Genomic DNA, 16,364 nt, shown 5'->3' with positions numbered 1-16,364 from the left:
TGTACGGGATGGATGCATCGGGCACCAAATATTCCTCCGTCTTCCCTTCCCGGCTTATAAATACACAACCGACCTCCCTTCTCCCCAAGCAAGCGCACGAGTAGCGGTGAGTTTAGGGATTCCTTCCTTTACGCAATCAACTTTTTTTTATCACCGAATGACTCGTAAAGACTGTTCCTTTCCCCACCATTCATTCCTCCCCTAAAGCCACGTTTCTTCTGAGGGTTTGAACTTTGAAGCGCAGGAATTAAGCAAGTGGAAACCACTCGATCCCCTGTTGTTTGCGCTCAACGCCCTAACGATCCCATCTTGATCCCCATTCCGGTCAATCCTTATCGCCAAGATGATCTGCTCGTTGAAGTCGTCGTCCTCGGCCTTCGCCGCCACCACGGATCTCTTGCCGCCGAAATCGCGGATGACTCCGACACTATGCTTCGCCACTCTCCGTTGCAACTCCTTTTCACCGAAGACCCCGAGTTCCTCCCTTTCTTCTATTAAGCCCCTGTATCTGACCCCTCTCGAAAGCTTCGGCTCCGCGAAGCCTCGAGGCATGTCGCTGAAGGCCAAGGCCTACGAGGCGGACCGGTCCGAGAGCGTCGCGTTCCCGGACCACGAGGCCCGGGCGGCCGCGGCGCAGAAGCTCAAGATCGGCATCTACTTCGCGACGTGGTGGGCGCTGAATGTGGTGTTCAACATCTACAACAAGAAGGTCCTCAATGCTTTTCCCTATCCTTGGCTGACCTCCACTCTCTCCTTGGCGGCTGGCTCCCTCATAATGCTCCTCTCCTGGGCCGCGAGGGTCACCGCGGCGCCCAAGACCGACTTGGAGTTCTGGAAGGCTCTTGCTCCGGTGAGGAAATCAGGGTTCTCGGAGGATTTTATTAGGATTCAAAGCTTTGGTTTTCCTCCGCCTTTTTCATCTCAATCATCTTTACGCTGTACGGACTACGATCAGGTGGCGGTGGCGCATACCATCGGACATGTCGCGGCAACAGTTAGCATGTCGAAGGTGGCGGTGTCGTTCACCCACATAATCAAGAGCGGGGAGCCGGCGTTCAGCGTGTTGGTGTCGAGGTTTGTGCTGGGAGAGAGGTTCCCAGTGCCCGTTTATCTCTCGCTGGTGCCCATCATCGGTGGTTGCGCTTTGGCAGCTCTGACGGAACTCAACTTCGATATGACCGGTAGCTACTTACCTACCTGTGGAAACTTGACGCATTCATTCATTCATTCGATGATCCTAGTTTGTTAAATGAAAACCTTTCTGGGAATATGATGCTTTGCGTTACGGATCTTGAAAGGCCCTCTTCCTCTCCCTTACCTGCTTTGGTTACAGGTTTTATGGGTGCAATGATATCAAACCTTGCATTCGTCTTTCGGAATATTTTCTCAAAAAGAGGGATGAAGGTGACATCCGTGAGCGGGATGAACTACTACGCCTGCCTGTCTATGCTGTCTCTGCTGATACTTTTGCCTTTTGCGATCGGGGTGGAAGGTCCCCAGTTATGGGCAGCTGGTTGGCACGAGGCTATCTCACACATCGGTCCCCATTTTGTCTGGTAATCGTAGCAGCGCTTGTATATATATTCCTTGTCAATCAACAGTAAATTAATTTGATTTCTCTACCTTCTTTCCACAAATCTATATAATTTCTATTGATCTAATATGTGTGTAGCATGTATGGATGCAAAAATTCTCAGAGATAATTTGATTTCTTCTACAAAAATTTCTCAATCTGATCTGTCCAAAGCTAAAACTTGGAGAATCTGTTTTAGCCTTTCGCGAGATTTATTTGTTATTTTATTTTATTTTATTTTATTTTATTGGTTACACCACATTATAAAGAGACTGACTGTTGTAGCTAATGCAGTCGGTGTATGTGAATTTAATTTGATTAGGTGGGTGGCAGCCCAAAGTGTGTTCTACCACTTGTACAATCAAGTTTCCTATATGTCGCTGGACGAAATCTCGCCGTTGACATTTAGCATTGGAAACACCATGAAGAGGATATCTGTTATCGTCTCCTCCATCATAGTCTTCCACACACCCGTCCAGCCCATCAACGCCCTCGGTGCAGCCATTGCCATTCTTGGAACTTTTCTATACTCCCAGGTAACCTTTCTCCCTTATTTGTTTTATATACTGCTGGAAAGATAACATCTTGGACAATTATCAAGAAAAGTAGAGTTGCTTTTTCGTATTCATTCCCTCTGAAACGATAGAAGAAGATGAAGAAGAAGATGATGATGATGATGATGATGGATATATTGATGGTTGAACATGTTATGTTCACTGAGGTCTTTCTGATATTCTCTGATTAACACAGAAACTAGGAACAAGTTTACAGTGAAAATGAGCTCTCCATCAAATAAAATCCTTTTTCGAAAATTGACAGGCTAGCTTTTTCTTGATAAGCTGAAAAAACACAAGTGGCCCTTTTGGAGACCTTTTCCAACCATTGCAGTCCTGATTACCGTGGCATGCATTAGATACTAACTATTATGAGATTCTAGTGAACCGAGAAACTGTCTTTGTTGTATATTAGTGGTTTGCGGGTGCAATCATCATATAAACCAATAAGGGATCGAATTTGCTTCGGATTTATGATTAATACAACGTGCAATTCTCATTCTGTATGTCGCTTGTGAACCATGCATTTCTAGTCTGACAGAGATTATAAGCATCCTGTTCGTCAACGTGTTGCAGGCTAAGCAGTGAGTAGCAGAATCCTCAATATCAGAATCCTCCACCCGTATCAGTATTTCAAGTAGTTGCGATGTAGCTTGTTGTTTAGTGCAACGGAGGGGAGATGAAACTTAAGCTAGGCTTGGAAGGAGAGGTGCACGCACTGCATCATCGACACTCGGTCGTGGATAGAAGAAGACTCGTCTTCGAGAGTTGCAACCAGTAGCGGAACGAAATGATGTTTGGATGGGAGTACCTGCGATGGCAGCTAGTATGATATTATTGTCGGAGATATGGCTTATTAGGAATTCTGAAGAGCGCACTAGCGAATATATGTATTTGTGTGTGAATGTATTATGCGTTTGTTTTCAATGAAATTAGAAGCCTAGTACAATGGAATGGACGGTCTTCCTTGTGCTACGTCTTTTAGATACTGTTGCATGAATGACCTTTCTCTCTCTCTCTCTCTCTCTCTCTCGTTGTCATTTTTCCAGTGGGATTTGAGGACCGTCGACTGCCTTGAGAGTTGGCCCCCCTCGGTGTATGATTGTTGGGCACTGTCGTTGATCAGATCGATCGATCGAGAAAGAAAGATGGTGCTGCCCGAGCATGGAAATTAAAACCTTCGCGAGCTCTCCTTGTCCACATCTTTGAAACTGTATGACAACCTGCTTCCTTATCTTCATTGGCATCTGCTGCTGGTTGGTGCATCCAACAAGCATCGACTGTCCGGAGCATCAATCTTGCATGACTGTTTTTTGTTCGACGGTGGCTGCTGCTTAGCGGTCGTCGGCCCACCTCGTTCGTGTTCAGCAACAACGCCAACGCCAACGCCAACGCCAACGCCAACGCCAACGCCAATCCTGCTCCCGCGTAATGTCGTCCAAGTGTCATACGATCATGAACCACCTTTGGCTTCTACTTCTTCATAGGGGAGCCTCTTAATTGGAAGCATCTAAGCATATCTTTGTTGTTAGATATTATAATTTAATTTTTAAATTTCATTAAAATTAAATTAAAAGTTTAAGTTAAAAATGAAGTTCTTATTTCATTAGGTTTAGATCTATAAATAGATTGTGCCTTAAGCACTCTTTTAGAGAGAAGTGGACAAGAGAGTGAGGTGCTTTAAGCACTCTTTTAGAGAGAGAAATTGTGCTGTTTAGTAATATAATTCAGCCTAAGAGAGAGAAAGTCTAGAGAGAGAAATTTCGAGGAAAAAAATTATAGAGAAATTTATTTGAAGCGGCGCTCATAATATTGACAAGAAGATTATTGGCATGGCTTCCTTCAGTAATATAGTTCAATCTCAAATTCCTTGATTCATCGATAAGAACTATGATCACCAGAGTTTCCATATTAAGATATTTTTTAAATATCAAGATATTTGAAATATTATTAACAAAGATTTTACGGAGCGAAGTAGAAGATTTTTACATCACAAATCAAAATGCCGAGTTGAGAGATCACAGAAGAATAATCAAAAGACTCTTATGCATATTTATCAAGCATTAGAACCCAGTATCTTTTGAGAAGATCTCCACAACTCAAACTTCATATGATGCTTGATCTACCTTTAGAAATTTATTGAGGCATGACTACGGTAAAGAAAATATGCGTCTAAGAGACCAAAGTTTTAAAGTTTAAAAACGAATCAAACTGAATCTATATCAGATTATTTGGTTGTCACAAACCAAATGAAAACCAATGGTGAAGACGTTAGTAATGTTAAAATTATAGAAAAGATTCTTATCCCAATAATATCTAAATTTTAGCATTTAGTTTGTTCGATCGATGAGTAAAGTGTTAGATTATGTGACTCTATTTAATTAGATAAAATATATTATAGATATTATTAGATTATGATTATAATTATTAATCAATAAAAAGAAAATTTAATTATAATATGATTCCTTATAAGATGACCTTGATGAGAGAGACTCTCCTAATTACCATCCTAGACGCTCTGCTCTCATGTATAAAATAATAATAACTCTTGGGGACAAAATAATTAGTTAGTGAGAGATTATATATCTTGTCTTATCTCTCTTTTATCCCTAATTCATTACTCATAGTGGTCTTGTGAAGGGTAAGACGAGAGGAGAAGATAAGTTTAGTTCCCCTTACAAATCAACATTGCTATAGCTTTCCACATAACAATAGCATAATCACAGTTTTGAGCCATATTTTGAAATCAAATACTTTAGATCGTAAAAATATTTCATATATATTTTGTATTTAGCTCTGTTTATTAGTATCATTCACTTGCAAAAAGGTGTTATTTAATTTTTATTTATAATGTTTAAACGATTTGTGTATATTGTCAATCTATTTTTCTATTTAGTCTGTCTTATAACTTGCTTACGGGTGATACAAGGTTCCTCATGTTTGATCGATGGACTATTGTCAACGACTTACTATTAGTGATAGTATTGTTGATGGTGACAGCCTCTAGTGGTCACCAACCTAATCGCAGATGTTTGATCGACGAAATATTATCAACGGCTTACTATTGGTGATAGTATTGTTGATGGTGATAACCTCTAGTGGTCACCAACCTAATCGCGGACAGTGATTGTGTACACAATGAAAGCACCGTTAATTACAATAGCCGACGATGGCCACATGCATGGTTGCTTGTGTGCAACAACCTTGCAGTGGTCGACCGACCTTGGTCATATTTGGTTGTAATATTGTTGCAACCTACAACGGTTGTAGCAGTGCTACTTTCTACGACGATTGCAACAGTGTCGTTGCACGTGACAGCTGTAGCAACACCACTACGACATTTGCTAACCACGACCGACGTTGACTGGATGCTGAAGGTTATGATACCTAGTGATTGCGTAAAGAACTCATGAGAATAGTGACGCTACCACCTGTGATGTGCACGTGGTGGCATGATGTGGTGCGATAGTGGTCAGCGATGGAAACTCTATGGAGCATGTTGATATAGTTGACGATGAGGATAGCACTGTCATTATCATGGAGGATGAGCTTTGACATTATGGTCACCAGTGAGCGTAGCTGAGCGTCGGCTCAACGGCACAACATGATAACAGTGAAATCATCGATTAGCCACCTAAGAACAACCACGCCACTGTGGATGGCCCATAGGCAGTGGATGACTAGTGCACCGCTAGCAAACCTACATGTGTGGGTGTAGTAGAATGCAGAAGCGACTAATGAGAGAGGGTTTAGGATTTTTTTTCATTTTAACTAAAATGATATTTTTCTCACTCAAAAATTAGATAATTTTAATGTGTCCTTAAATTTATCTTTTCAATTATACCCTTCATAAATTAAATATTTTCATTATATATCCTAAGTAAAAGTATAGTTTTACCTTTCAGAAATTAATTTTTTTTAGCTTATGTCCTTAATTATAAAATTAATTAATTTAATTTATTTTAATCAAATATTTTGATCAGACTATCATGATTGTATTTTGAAAGAGTTGGTTGAGTTTAAGCTATGACTCGACTTTAGCAACCAAACTTGATAGTACTAAGGCAGGTGGGACGCTTAGCAAATGATAAGACAATGGATGAGTTGCTAGGCAATTGAAACAGTTGTGCAAAACTCATAGAGGTGAGGGGAATTACTAACTCGAATAATTTGGTACTCATGCAAGGGTTTTATGCGGACGATGGACTATCCATGACTATCCCTAGACAATCGAAACTTGACGCCATGGAGCATTGAATTTTTTTTCTTTAGCATGGGAAGGATACGTCCGTACATAGGAGGCTGAAGTGTGAAGCAAGTTCAACTTGTTTGCTAGGCCTTGAGGGGTGTAGCGGGGGTCCGTATTAGCGAAAAGTCACAATCTAGCAAGTGCGCTCATAGGGATGAAACAATACACAGTTTATTCAGAAAGATAGGATAGTCCAAGGGGATAGTGGTTTCTAAAACCTCTAGAGGAAAGGATGCAAAAAGAAAAGTTACTCCAACGAGACAGATATCCATGAGGGATAAGTTTCGATTCTCCAAAGGGAAATCATGTGTAATGAATCGCACATGTTAAGGAGTACCTCAAGAAAATAGCTCTACAAAGCTCAACGAACCGAGTGAGCGACGAGGAGTCATTGCATGATCTCGCATAAGGTAATACATTGGTAGACATAATATGAGATCAAATGAGGGAACGACCCAAGACAACACCAAATGAACACACACTTAGAGTCAATATAGAGATTAAACTCAATAGAGGGCTAACCCATAAAATGGTGGGTGCGAGGGTTACCATTAACTCAATGCAAATCGAGGAGCTAAACAACTTAGGTGAAACTTGATGAAGTACCCAAACTGCATGAATGAAGTCGACATAAAAGACGGAACATAGAGCGGAGGTATAAAACTTTCATTAGATAAAGGTCAATAACATAAACCCTTGTAGAGGCAAAAGTGAAATTATGTCGTTTTATGGGTCCCTTGTTTTGATAGAGTAGATTCATCATACATAGTGCCAAAGTTGAAGGGAGCTTCGAGGCATATGCATTATATCTCGGTGAAGCATCTGACGGAAGAACTAAGTTGACTTAACTTATGAAGGCGAAGTTGAGGTCAAAAGGCATTAGCACAGGGCAAAATAATAAGAATGTGGGTACTCTTGAAGAATATGTCATAGTGCTGCCATTCGAGTTGTTGCAAAGGGAGCAATGTGCAGTGGAGATTGTAAAGGGTGCAGAAGCCCATAATCCAAATAATAGCACACTGATTTCAAAGAAGTTAGTGGACTTCGAGAGCTAATAGGCAATGTACTATCATAAAACTACGCTTTGTTTAGATATGACCTAAGAGCGAGTGGATGAATATCAATTGTCAAAGGAATAAACATAATCAGAGGTAGTGGAAGCTTTGCAATGTGTTAGCAAAGGCCACACATGGAGATATCACAGTTCGAGTTTATTCCACAAAAGTCAAAATACAATGGAGATATCACCAGGACGCAACATGGTACAGTGAATCATGATGGAACGATTCAAGGCAATGCGACACACATAGGTCAAGTCACACGATGGACTTGATCATACAAAGGTATGATCATGAGCTACTAGGAGCTACTCTTCGGTGAACAATATAACAACAAGAAGAGCTATATATTCAAAGAGTGAATGACATGGTATTGCAAAGATAGGTTTTCCATGCATGCATTGAATTTTGCATAAGATAAAAGTCTTGATCATCAGCATATGGGGGTTATGTATTATTGAGGGATAACTTTGAGTACAAATATTAGTGAGTCCCATGGAGAAGACTTGATCATACAAAGGTATGATCGGAACGGTTGAAGGGTTGGACTGCTCCAAAACTCATATTTTCTTAAGGGAGCCTAGCAAGTTAGAGGATAATGCTGAATATGCAAACATTGTTACTATGGACACAAAGAAGAATAGAATCGATGAGCTTCCTACAACATGATTATGGAGGCCATGCATGAGAATTATAATCTGTTTTTCCATCGACCAAGGAGAATTGCTCAAAGAACATTGAGGTATTGAAGTAAGTGGTCAAAAGGGGTGAGAAAATGATAATGCATCCAGAGAGACTTATCTACATAAAGCCAATTAGAATGTAGGTAGACTCGGAGGAGTGTTATAGTACCATAGAAGCGGATCTACCGATCACGAAAAAAAGGATGTAGATGCTAGATGACGGATAGTAGGGTCATGGGCATGACAGTACCATGGTACCACAGAGGCGAGACTTTCGTGGAGTCATTGATCCCTTGCTCTCATAAAAGGAGAGCGCTTGATCATGAAAAGGATTGAGGAGGTAGATAATATAGAGGAAAACTCCAAGTATCGAGACAAGACCGAAGGACAAAGACTAGGGAACTTCGTAATACTAGTATTAATGGGTTTCTTATCAAAATAGTCGAAAATGAGGGACTTTAGGTTGATATAAGAGTACTCGACCAAGAAATGAAGTAGACAGTATGTAGTGTTGTACATTTTCTTCTCAAAGAAGTAGGGAACAGAAATGATAGAGAAGACGGTATAATCCCATAGGCGACCAAATCTATTGGAGACTTGCTCTAAGTGAGGTGAAATTTTACTCTTTTCGGGCAAAATTTCTTGTATTCCAAAAGTTCAATGACAATGAGAATGTGAATCATAGTAGCTAACTTAGTGCATGGAGTGCAAACACTTCAAATGCTTAGAAGTGTGAGTAAAGAGCAACCGATGGCTAATAACCAGCTCAATATATAAAGCATAACCCTCGAGGATGTAGGTAAAGTCGAGTAACCTTTGATTTATCAACTCTTAAGAGAATTGGTAAAATCGAATATCTCAGTTCTCTTATTTATCTAATAGTAGAGCTCTGCATATGTTTAAAGACCATTTGAAGAAACTTAGTGGAAGACAACAGTTGTCAACTCCTCACTAACGGTGATCAATTCTATCAAGAGTAGTTGTTTGTTTTATTTCCCAACAGAATGTCAAACGAAAGTGGAAGTGATGCAAACCTACTTTGAGGTGATAACTAAGTAGAGAAGAAATCGATGGATAATGTGAAGGAAAGACCTCAAAAATTTTAAAGTTTACAAGGTACTTTTTAAGACTCCAACAAACACCCACCTAGTTCAAGCGGCGCGAGACATTTAATAGACTACCGTATAACAAATAAGGTATTTTCCTTCCTCTGAAGGATCCGTAAGAACCAAGAAAGATTATCACAACTTGGCCAACCCCACATAAAAGTCAGTCATTGGCAAGTTGAAGCAGCATGACGGATCAAAGTTCGACTACTCAATAATAGTGATGGAGAGTAATTGAGAGCCAAGAGATATGTTACAACTGGAGCAAAAGATTGAAAATTCAACAAACGTGAGGAGATACAACATACGCAAAGGTTTCGACAAGAACATCGAAGGAATAAGTGGGAGAGAATATCACAAATAAAACTGTAAACAAGGTGTTCAATGTAATGCTTATGTATGTGTGTGTCTTTCGGTTGTGTTAATGTTTTGCATAGCATTTAGAGGGTTTACAGTAGACTTTGTAGCCTCATTTTGATTGTCTTTTATGGTCGTTCTATACTCGTTGTTTATAGTCATCATGTAGAGGTAAAACTGCCCAAAAATAAGTCATCTAGGCAATCATTTTGGGGACCTTCTAGCTTCGTAGAATAATGCAGAATGTCAACCAATATAGATCCTAAGAGCTACCCGAGTAGTACATGACTGAATAAGCCATTAGAACAGTGTCTAAGATTAATTCACTCTCTTATTCCACATCAGTGTCATGTGAGCACTTATGGAGATTTTTAATTATCGACGGATCATATTGGATTTTTGTCGCATAATCATTAAGAGATACCCGAGTAATACATGACTGGATAAGCACGTGAGCACTTATCAAGATTTTTAATTATCGACGGATCGTATTGGATCCTTAGTCGTATAATCATTCGGAGTTTACGAAATCTATATTTATAACGATTATTTAAAGAACCATAAGAGATTTTCTGTAACGATTATTTACAGGTTTGATGAAATTATCGAAACCGTTTCTGTACGGAACTCTACTTTCACGGGATCAAGTCACAATCATATGAATTAAAAAATTATGTCAATGGAGCCCACTGTGTATCAAATGTTGGAGCATTAAACAACATCCATATGTTGTTCGAGATTGCTGAAATAACTAACAAATGGCGATGATGATCACAACCCACTCCATTTTCAAAGCTCATAAACATTTACTTACAGAATTTGATTCATCCCTCCGTAGATTCCTCAAGACCATCCTACATTTATGTTGGTAACCATTGATGCAATTGCACTTTTATTATCAGGCAGACAACATTGCTGGACAGGAGAAATTAGATATTAAACTCATTGATGCCCTCAACAAACTATTGCAACTCAATCAATCATCAACGTGCGAGTCAGAGCAAACACAATGAATAGTAGAAAAACTTTGGAGTCAAAAGCTGATTCCAAGGTAGTACCTAACAGCAAAAGTTGTTGCATCATGAGAAGGAAAACAACTGCAAAAGAGGATCAGGCATGAAGATATCCAACAGGATTCTCATCCATACGAGAAACACACCAGCAGGTTAATTATGCCCTCTTCTTCCTGGCTGTAGGGACATGAGATGTAGCCGTGGGGCGTCGCGGTTTAGCACAAGAGAAGAGTCCCCGCAAAATAGCTAGAAGCGCAAAAACCCCAAAAGGAACATACATTCGAAGCAGCTGGTCAGATGCTCTGCCAGAACCTAGCAACTCCGCCATTATAGCAGCCTGAAATGATTAATTTCAGCATTTTTATGTGAACAAGATAGAATTACAGAACAGGTCAAAAACATTTCAAGGAGATAGAATTACAGAATTACTACATACAAACATCAACAACGACCTACTTTAACATAAACATCATTACAGCTGCTGGGGATGGCTAGTGTTGAGCAGATTAATTCAAGCGCAATCAGTTCATGCAGGAGGAAAGCAACACAATGGGCAATCGCTGTAATTCAAGATAAGATAATTAAAGCATTTTTATATTCCTGCTTAGAATATCGAATGATCCCTTGAGACTTCAAGTTGTTGCACTTCTCTTGTTTCGACATAGTAGGATGACAACTAAAAAGTGGTGCCCTTTTCAAAAGTCATGAAGAATGTTCACTCTTAATATAGAAAAAATTATAAAGTGATGGTAGAAACTAACATCAACAGCTACAACAATTTACCGCTTATGAGCAGCCAATGTAGGTAGCCTGAAGCTACCGCCAGCACCAGCCCCCAAAATCTACTTGAGCATTGAACATCACAGCCAATATAGTGCAATTTAATGAATTGGATACTTGGAGGCCTATTATCCATGTAAACTAAACAAGTGAAATCAACAAATTGCAGATTCAAAATTTTTTGTGCACGACTCACTAGATCATTGCCCAGTCTCTACAACCAGCCATCTGGAGAAGCCAGTTTGACTTCTTTATCCAAACCATCTTCTACATGGATCAAGAAGAAGAGAAGAAAAAGCGTCTCTCAGCTCTACATTAGTCCCTCGCTCACCTAACTTACTGACATCTTTCAACATTAGAAAGAATATTAGTTTTTTTAGTTTCAACAGTGACTAAAACCTGAATTCACAAAGTTTATAAGCTCTCTCAAAATCCAACATCAATATAACCACTTCTTTTTCTGTTTACAAACATAAATCAACTCATGAGCACATGTCGGTGCCATATGCGTCCATTCAAAACTCTGATATTGAAGCTGTCACGTTAATATATATATATATATATATATATATATATATATATATATGTTTTCAGTGGGATAAAAGTAGCACACTTAAATAAAGAAGAAATAAAAGTCTAGGCAACAAAAAAAGATAGCTAAAAAGAAGCACAATCAAATACTTCATCACAAATATCATGTTCGCAGCTTTTGTTTTTGAAAGAAACCATAAAGAACCTCGCATTGTTGAAAAGTTCAATAACAAAAAATCGGAAAACAAATGAGGACATATCATGCATATGTGACCAAACATTGGCTGACTTGTTGCAGCAGATAAAACTTCATATTTTAAGAAAAAAAAATACAATTATGACACTTGTCAACAACTGGAAAATATAAAAAAATTACTTACAATCAATACACATTAAGTCATTTGAAAAGATAAAATCCATTCCTGCTTAAATATTACATCAAACGTGTGTTTTTGGCAAAAACACAGACATATATGAACTATTTGTAGAAGCATCGATTAACAGTGCTCCTTATCATGCTTTTTCCAGTCAAGAGATCTTTCGATTGCTTTATCCAATCGTAAATTAAATTTTATTCAGCTAGAAAGTGTTGTGTATGTGGTTGTTGTATCGACTTTAATATGAATATAAGAATAAAGAAAGAACATCAGAAATCCAACTTAGCAAGCCACGAATTCAGACAGCCTCTTCATAAACTTTCATTTAGGAGTTAGATCTTTCTTCTATCGAATTTAAACAAGACAGTTGTTCAATAAGTCACTCTCACGACCCTAGCTTCAATTCAGTATATTAATTACCGCCGTCGACCACTTTACCTGCCGTTCATTTAATCAAGAACCGAACAAGCTGTTCTTGCCCTTTTTTTATTTTCTTTTTCTTGAAATCATCGTCACTGAAAATGCCACAACATAAATCTAGCAACAAACCACAGGCTAATCTCACATCAAAAATCTTACAAAAAACGACCTAAGACTATGATCCATGATCCAACCCTAAAGTGACAATTACTACACACACACACAGACACAAAAGAGCGAACAAAAAGAAGTGACAGACCCTAAATAAAAAGAGGAATCTTTTCAAGAAAAAGAAAAGAAAAGAAAAGAACAAAAAGATCGGAAAGAGATGAGATCTTTAGTTGAAGAAAGAGGGAGATACCATAGAGGTGGCGATGGAGACGCCGGCCATGAGGGAGGTGGTGGCGGCCCAAGGGCGGCGGGCGAGGATGCCGTAGAAATTGGCGAGGGAAAGTGGCCAGAGGAAGGCGATCTCGACCCAGACGAGGCCGGTGAAGAAGTGGGGCTTCTCGGCCATCAGGTAGTCGCCATATGTCTCGCCGTACCACCGCTTCAACTCCAACAGCGGCGCCGGGTACAGCCACTCGGGGAGGCACACCTGGGCATCGATCAGCGGCACCGCTACTGCCAACACGCCGGAGAAGAGCACCACGGCTGCGTCAACAAGCCCCGAGACGAGTCCCATGTCTCTCTCTCTCTCTCTCTCTCTCAGATCTAGAAGAAAACAAGGGAATACAATCTGTAACACGGACTAAGCGACCATGCAAAGAGGCATGGCTAAATGCGTGCGAGCGAGCGAGTTAACTGCCACGTTGACAATGTCACCTCGACATGGTTGCGAACAAACCAAGCCGTTCGTCGTTATCTAATTTGGTACGATTCACCTTCGAACCGATTTGGGCCTCCAGGCTCAGTTGCAAAATGTTATCTACTTTGGGGCCAAGCAGGGTGACGGGTGACAAGAACACACGAAAGAGAAGGATTTGAAAGAAGGCTATTCACGAACCGGGCATTTGGTCTAGTGGTATGATTCTCGCTTTGGGTGCGAGAGGTCCCGAGTTCGATTCTCGGAATGCCCCGATTTTATTTTGTCGTTAATTCACTTAGATATCTATTTTAATTTATTATGGATTAAAAATAATATAAAAATAAGGGCATTTGGTCTAGTGGTATGATTCTCGCTTTGGGTGCGAGAGATCCCGAGTTCGATTCTCGGAATGCCCCAATTTTTTATTTTGTTTTGTCTTAGTTATTAATTTTAATTGATTATGAATCCGAAATGATTCGAAATGGCGCTCGGGGCATTTGGTCTAGTGGTATGATTCTCGCTTTGGGTGCGAGAGGTCTCGAGTTCGATTCTCGGAATGCCCCGATTTTATTTTGTCGTTAATTCACTTAGATATCTATTTTAATTTATTATGGATTAAAAATAATATAAAAATAAGGGCATTTGGTCTAGTGGTATGATTCTCGCTTTGGGTGCGAGAGGTCCCGAGTTCGATTCTCGGAATGCCCCTTCCTTTTTTGAAAGTTTTACTTGTTTGTTTTCTGGTTCATCAAGAAGAAGAAGAAGAAGAAGAAGAGCCACTCTTTCCTCCTTTTCAGAGCATCCTATTTTAATTCGTTACGAACATTAAAAAAAAAAAAGTTCAAAATGGCAGATGGATGCATCATAACATCCCCATTTTAATTTAAGATCCTATTTTAATTCACTTCGAACATAAAAAAGAGTTCAAAAAATGGAAGATGGATGCATTGAAACCTATACATTTATTTGGATAGAAATTCCAGGATTAGGTACGCTCTTGCGAACAAGAAACATCTCACTCATCTCATGCGAAAAGCTTTCGACACCCCGCGAGTCCTCCCAACATCGTGTTTAATGGAATCAACGTGAACTCTTTGTCGTTTCCGAGTTCGATTCGTTCGTTGCATACACGAGCGATTGGATGCTTCATGTGGAAGGCACGCACGCGGAGACTGCCCCTCCACCAACCACCTCAAAGCACCAAAGAAACCAATTCCCACCAAACCGCAACACCATTCTACGCTACTCTACCATCACCCTCCCTCCGTATGCTGCCATTAAAGCAAACACTAGGAGCAGTTCCTGCAACCTCGAGGCCATGTCAACGCCGTCTCAGGTCGAGGTCGGTGCTCGAGGGACCATAGCCTCATTGATGTCGCAAGAGATTGACTACTTCCGCAGCAGGCTCAACTTGGTCCACAATGATTTCTCCCAACAGAAACACAACAAAGTGACCGCAGATACAGCATCGACCAGCGGAAGCTGCGGCAACAAGTCGGGCGGCGGCTCAAGTGGAAAGAAGGAGAAGAAGAAGAAGAAGAAGAAGAAGAAAAATAACAAGAGGGTGGCAGGCGGTGGAGGATTCCTTTCGAGCATCTGTTCCGCAGTGGACGTTTCAGATACGAGTAAGGGAGAGAAGATTCCCGGAAACGGGTACCGGAAGCTGAGAAAGGATGCAAAGAAGCTTTTTGAAGACTAGAAGGCATCAAAACAACATTTTGAATCCTACTGTCATCATACATGGGGTTCTTTTCCAGCTTGTCAGTGTGTAGGAATGTACAGGGGGTTTAATCAGGCTTTATGAAGAAACCAATTGTTGCTGCTGCTGCTGCTGCTGCTGGCAGATATATTCTTGGTGGCTTTCTCCATTTCGAGAAAGCTTACTTTGGAACAGGGCACCACAGTAGACTGAACAGTGAACGGGCAGGCCCTGTTTGCTGTTTTCTTTGCGAGTGAGATGAAATTTTTGGTGATGGCTTCGATGCATGCATTCCCTTCTGGCAATCGTGCCGGTTTGATTTGGACCTCCGTTGCCATTGGCAACCACATTAATTTGATTGACACTAATTTGTGAGGAGTTTGAGAAATAAGATATCAAAGTACGTCTTTACGAGTGCCTCCAACCTGACATCATAATCGAACTGGATCATTGCCTTCTTCCTTCTCCTTGTTTTCTTTCTCAAACAAACAAATCTAGATATCATAAGATATCTACAGGTCTTCTTTAACCTCTAACATCAAACAATTAGGTACCATAACACATCAGAAGGCGATAATCTTAATCCATGAATAAAAAGAATGATGCTTTGAAGGCAACAAGAACATGATGTTTGACTTTGACGCACGATGGGATCTACTCGCTTTACTTTGGGCTACGACAGGCATGAGCCCTCCTCCTCTCCACGAGGGGTTGTGATCCCCTTGCCGTGCACACCAAGAGCTCGATGTATGTCGCTGAGATCGGTGCCCTTGACCAGGGAGAGCCCCGAGTTCCTGCGGGTAATCGCAGGACGCTATCTCTCGGCTAATGCTTTAAGATTGAGAAAGATGGTCCCCCCGGCAGCAACCCCACTTTCCGTGACAGGGAGATGGAGCGAGCTGTCGAGTCGACGTGAGGGCGGTCGAGAAGGACAACGTGCGCGGCACGTGGTGAGAATCATTCCTACCAAGCTCCCGTTCACACCTGACTCCGGTGTGCGCTACCGCCAGTGAAGGGAACTCAGAGTCGACGTGACGCAACCTCCAATCACAAGACGGGTAGGTAAAACTAAAACCCAATAAAGTTGGGATAGAAACTATTCTTATTGGCTGGGAGAGGTCAACTTTAGTGGAGCTGCAGGCAGGCTCGATTATAA

At 40.6% G+C, this 16,364-nt stretch overlaps 2 protein-coding genes and 4 non-coding genes across 6 annotated transcripts; 5 read left to right on the top strand and 1 right to left on the bottom strand.

Annotated features, from left to right (window-relative positions):
• Nucleotides 1-81: 81 nt before the first annotated feature.
• Nucleotides 82-3,115, top strand: LOC135636156 (glucose-6-phosphate/phosphate translocator 2, chloroplastic-like). Its single transcript, XM_065147757.1, has 5 exons — nucleotides 82-850; nucleotides 956-1,181; nucleotides 1,334-1,556; nucleotides 1,896-2,109; nucleotides 2,704-3,115. The coding sequence occupies exons 1-5, from the start codon at nucleotides 344-346 to the stop codon at nucleotides 2,713-2,715; spliced, it is 1,182 nt and encodes a 393-aa protein (XP_065003829.1). The 5' UTR covers nucleotides 82-343; the 3' UTR covers nucleotides 2,716-3,115.
• A 7,381-nt stretch (nucleotides 3,116-10,496) lies between these two features.
• On the bottom strand, nucleotides 10,497-13,451 carry LOC135635217 (uncharacterized). Its single transcript, XM_065146161.1, has 2 exons — nucleotides 13,063-13,451; nucleotides 10,497-10,930 (listed from the first exon to the last, which is right to left on the bottom strand). The coding sequence occupies exons 1-2, from the start codon at nucleotides 13,384-13,386 to the stop codon at nucleotides 10,751-10,753; spliced, it is 504 nt and encodes a 167-aa protein (XP_065002233.1). The 5' UTR covers nucleotides 13,387-13,451; the 3' UTR covers nucleotides 10,497-10,750.
• A 257-nt stretch (nucleotides 13,452-13,708) lies between these two features.
• On the top strand, nucleotides 13,709-13,780 carry TRNAP-UGG (transfer RNA proline (anticodon UGG)). The gene has a single exon. It is a non-coding gene; the product is annotated as a tRNA-Pro (tRNA).
• Nucleotides 13,781-13,853: 73 nt separating this feature from the next.
• Nucleotides 13,854-13,925, top strand: TRNAP-UGG (transfer RNA proline (anticodon UGG)). The gene has a single exon. It is a non-coding gene; the product is annotated as a tRNA-Pro (tRNA).
• A 75-nt stretch (nucleotides 13,926-14,000) lies between these two features.
• Nucleotides 14,001-14,072, top strand: TRNAP-UGG (transfer RNA proline (anticodon UGG)). The gene has a single exon. It is a non-coding gene; the product is annotated as a tRNA-Pro (tRNA).
• Nucleotides 14,073-14,145: 73 nt separating this feature from the next.
• On the top strand, nucleotides 14,146-14,217 carry TRNAP-UGG (transfer RNA proline (anticodon UGG)). Its single transcript has one exon. It is a non-coding gene; the product is annotated as a tRNA-Pro (tRNA).
• The last annotated feature ends 2,147 nt before the right edge of the window (nucleotides 14,218-16,364 follow it).

This window comes from Musa acuminata, chromosome BXJ3-4, assembly GCF_036884655.1.
Source record: "Musa acuminata AAA Group cultivar baxijiao chromosome BXJ3-4, Cavendish_Baxijiao_AAA, whole genome shotgun sequence".
Taxonomy (NCBI): domain Eukaryota; kingdom Viridiplantae; phylum Streptophyta; class Magnoliopsida; order Zingiberales; family Musaceae; genus Musa; species Musa acuminata.
This window is presented reverse-complemented; position numbering and strand designations above follow the sequence as displayed.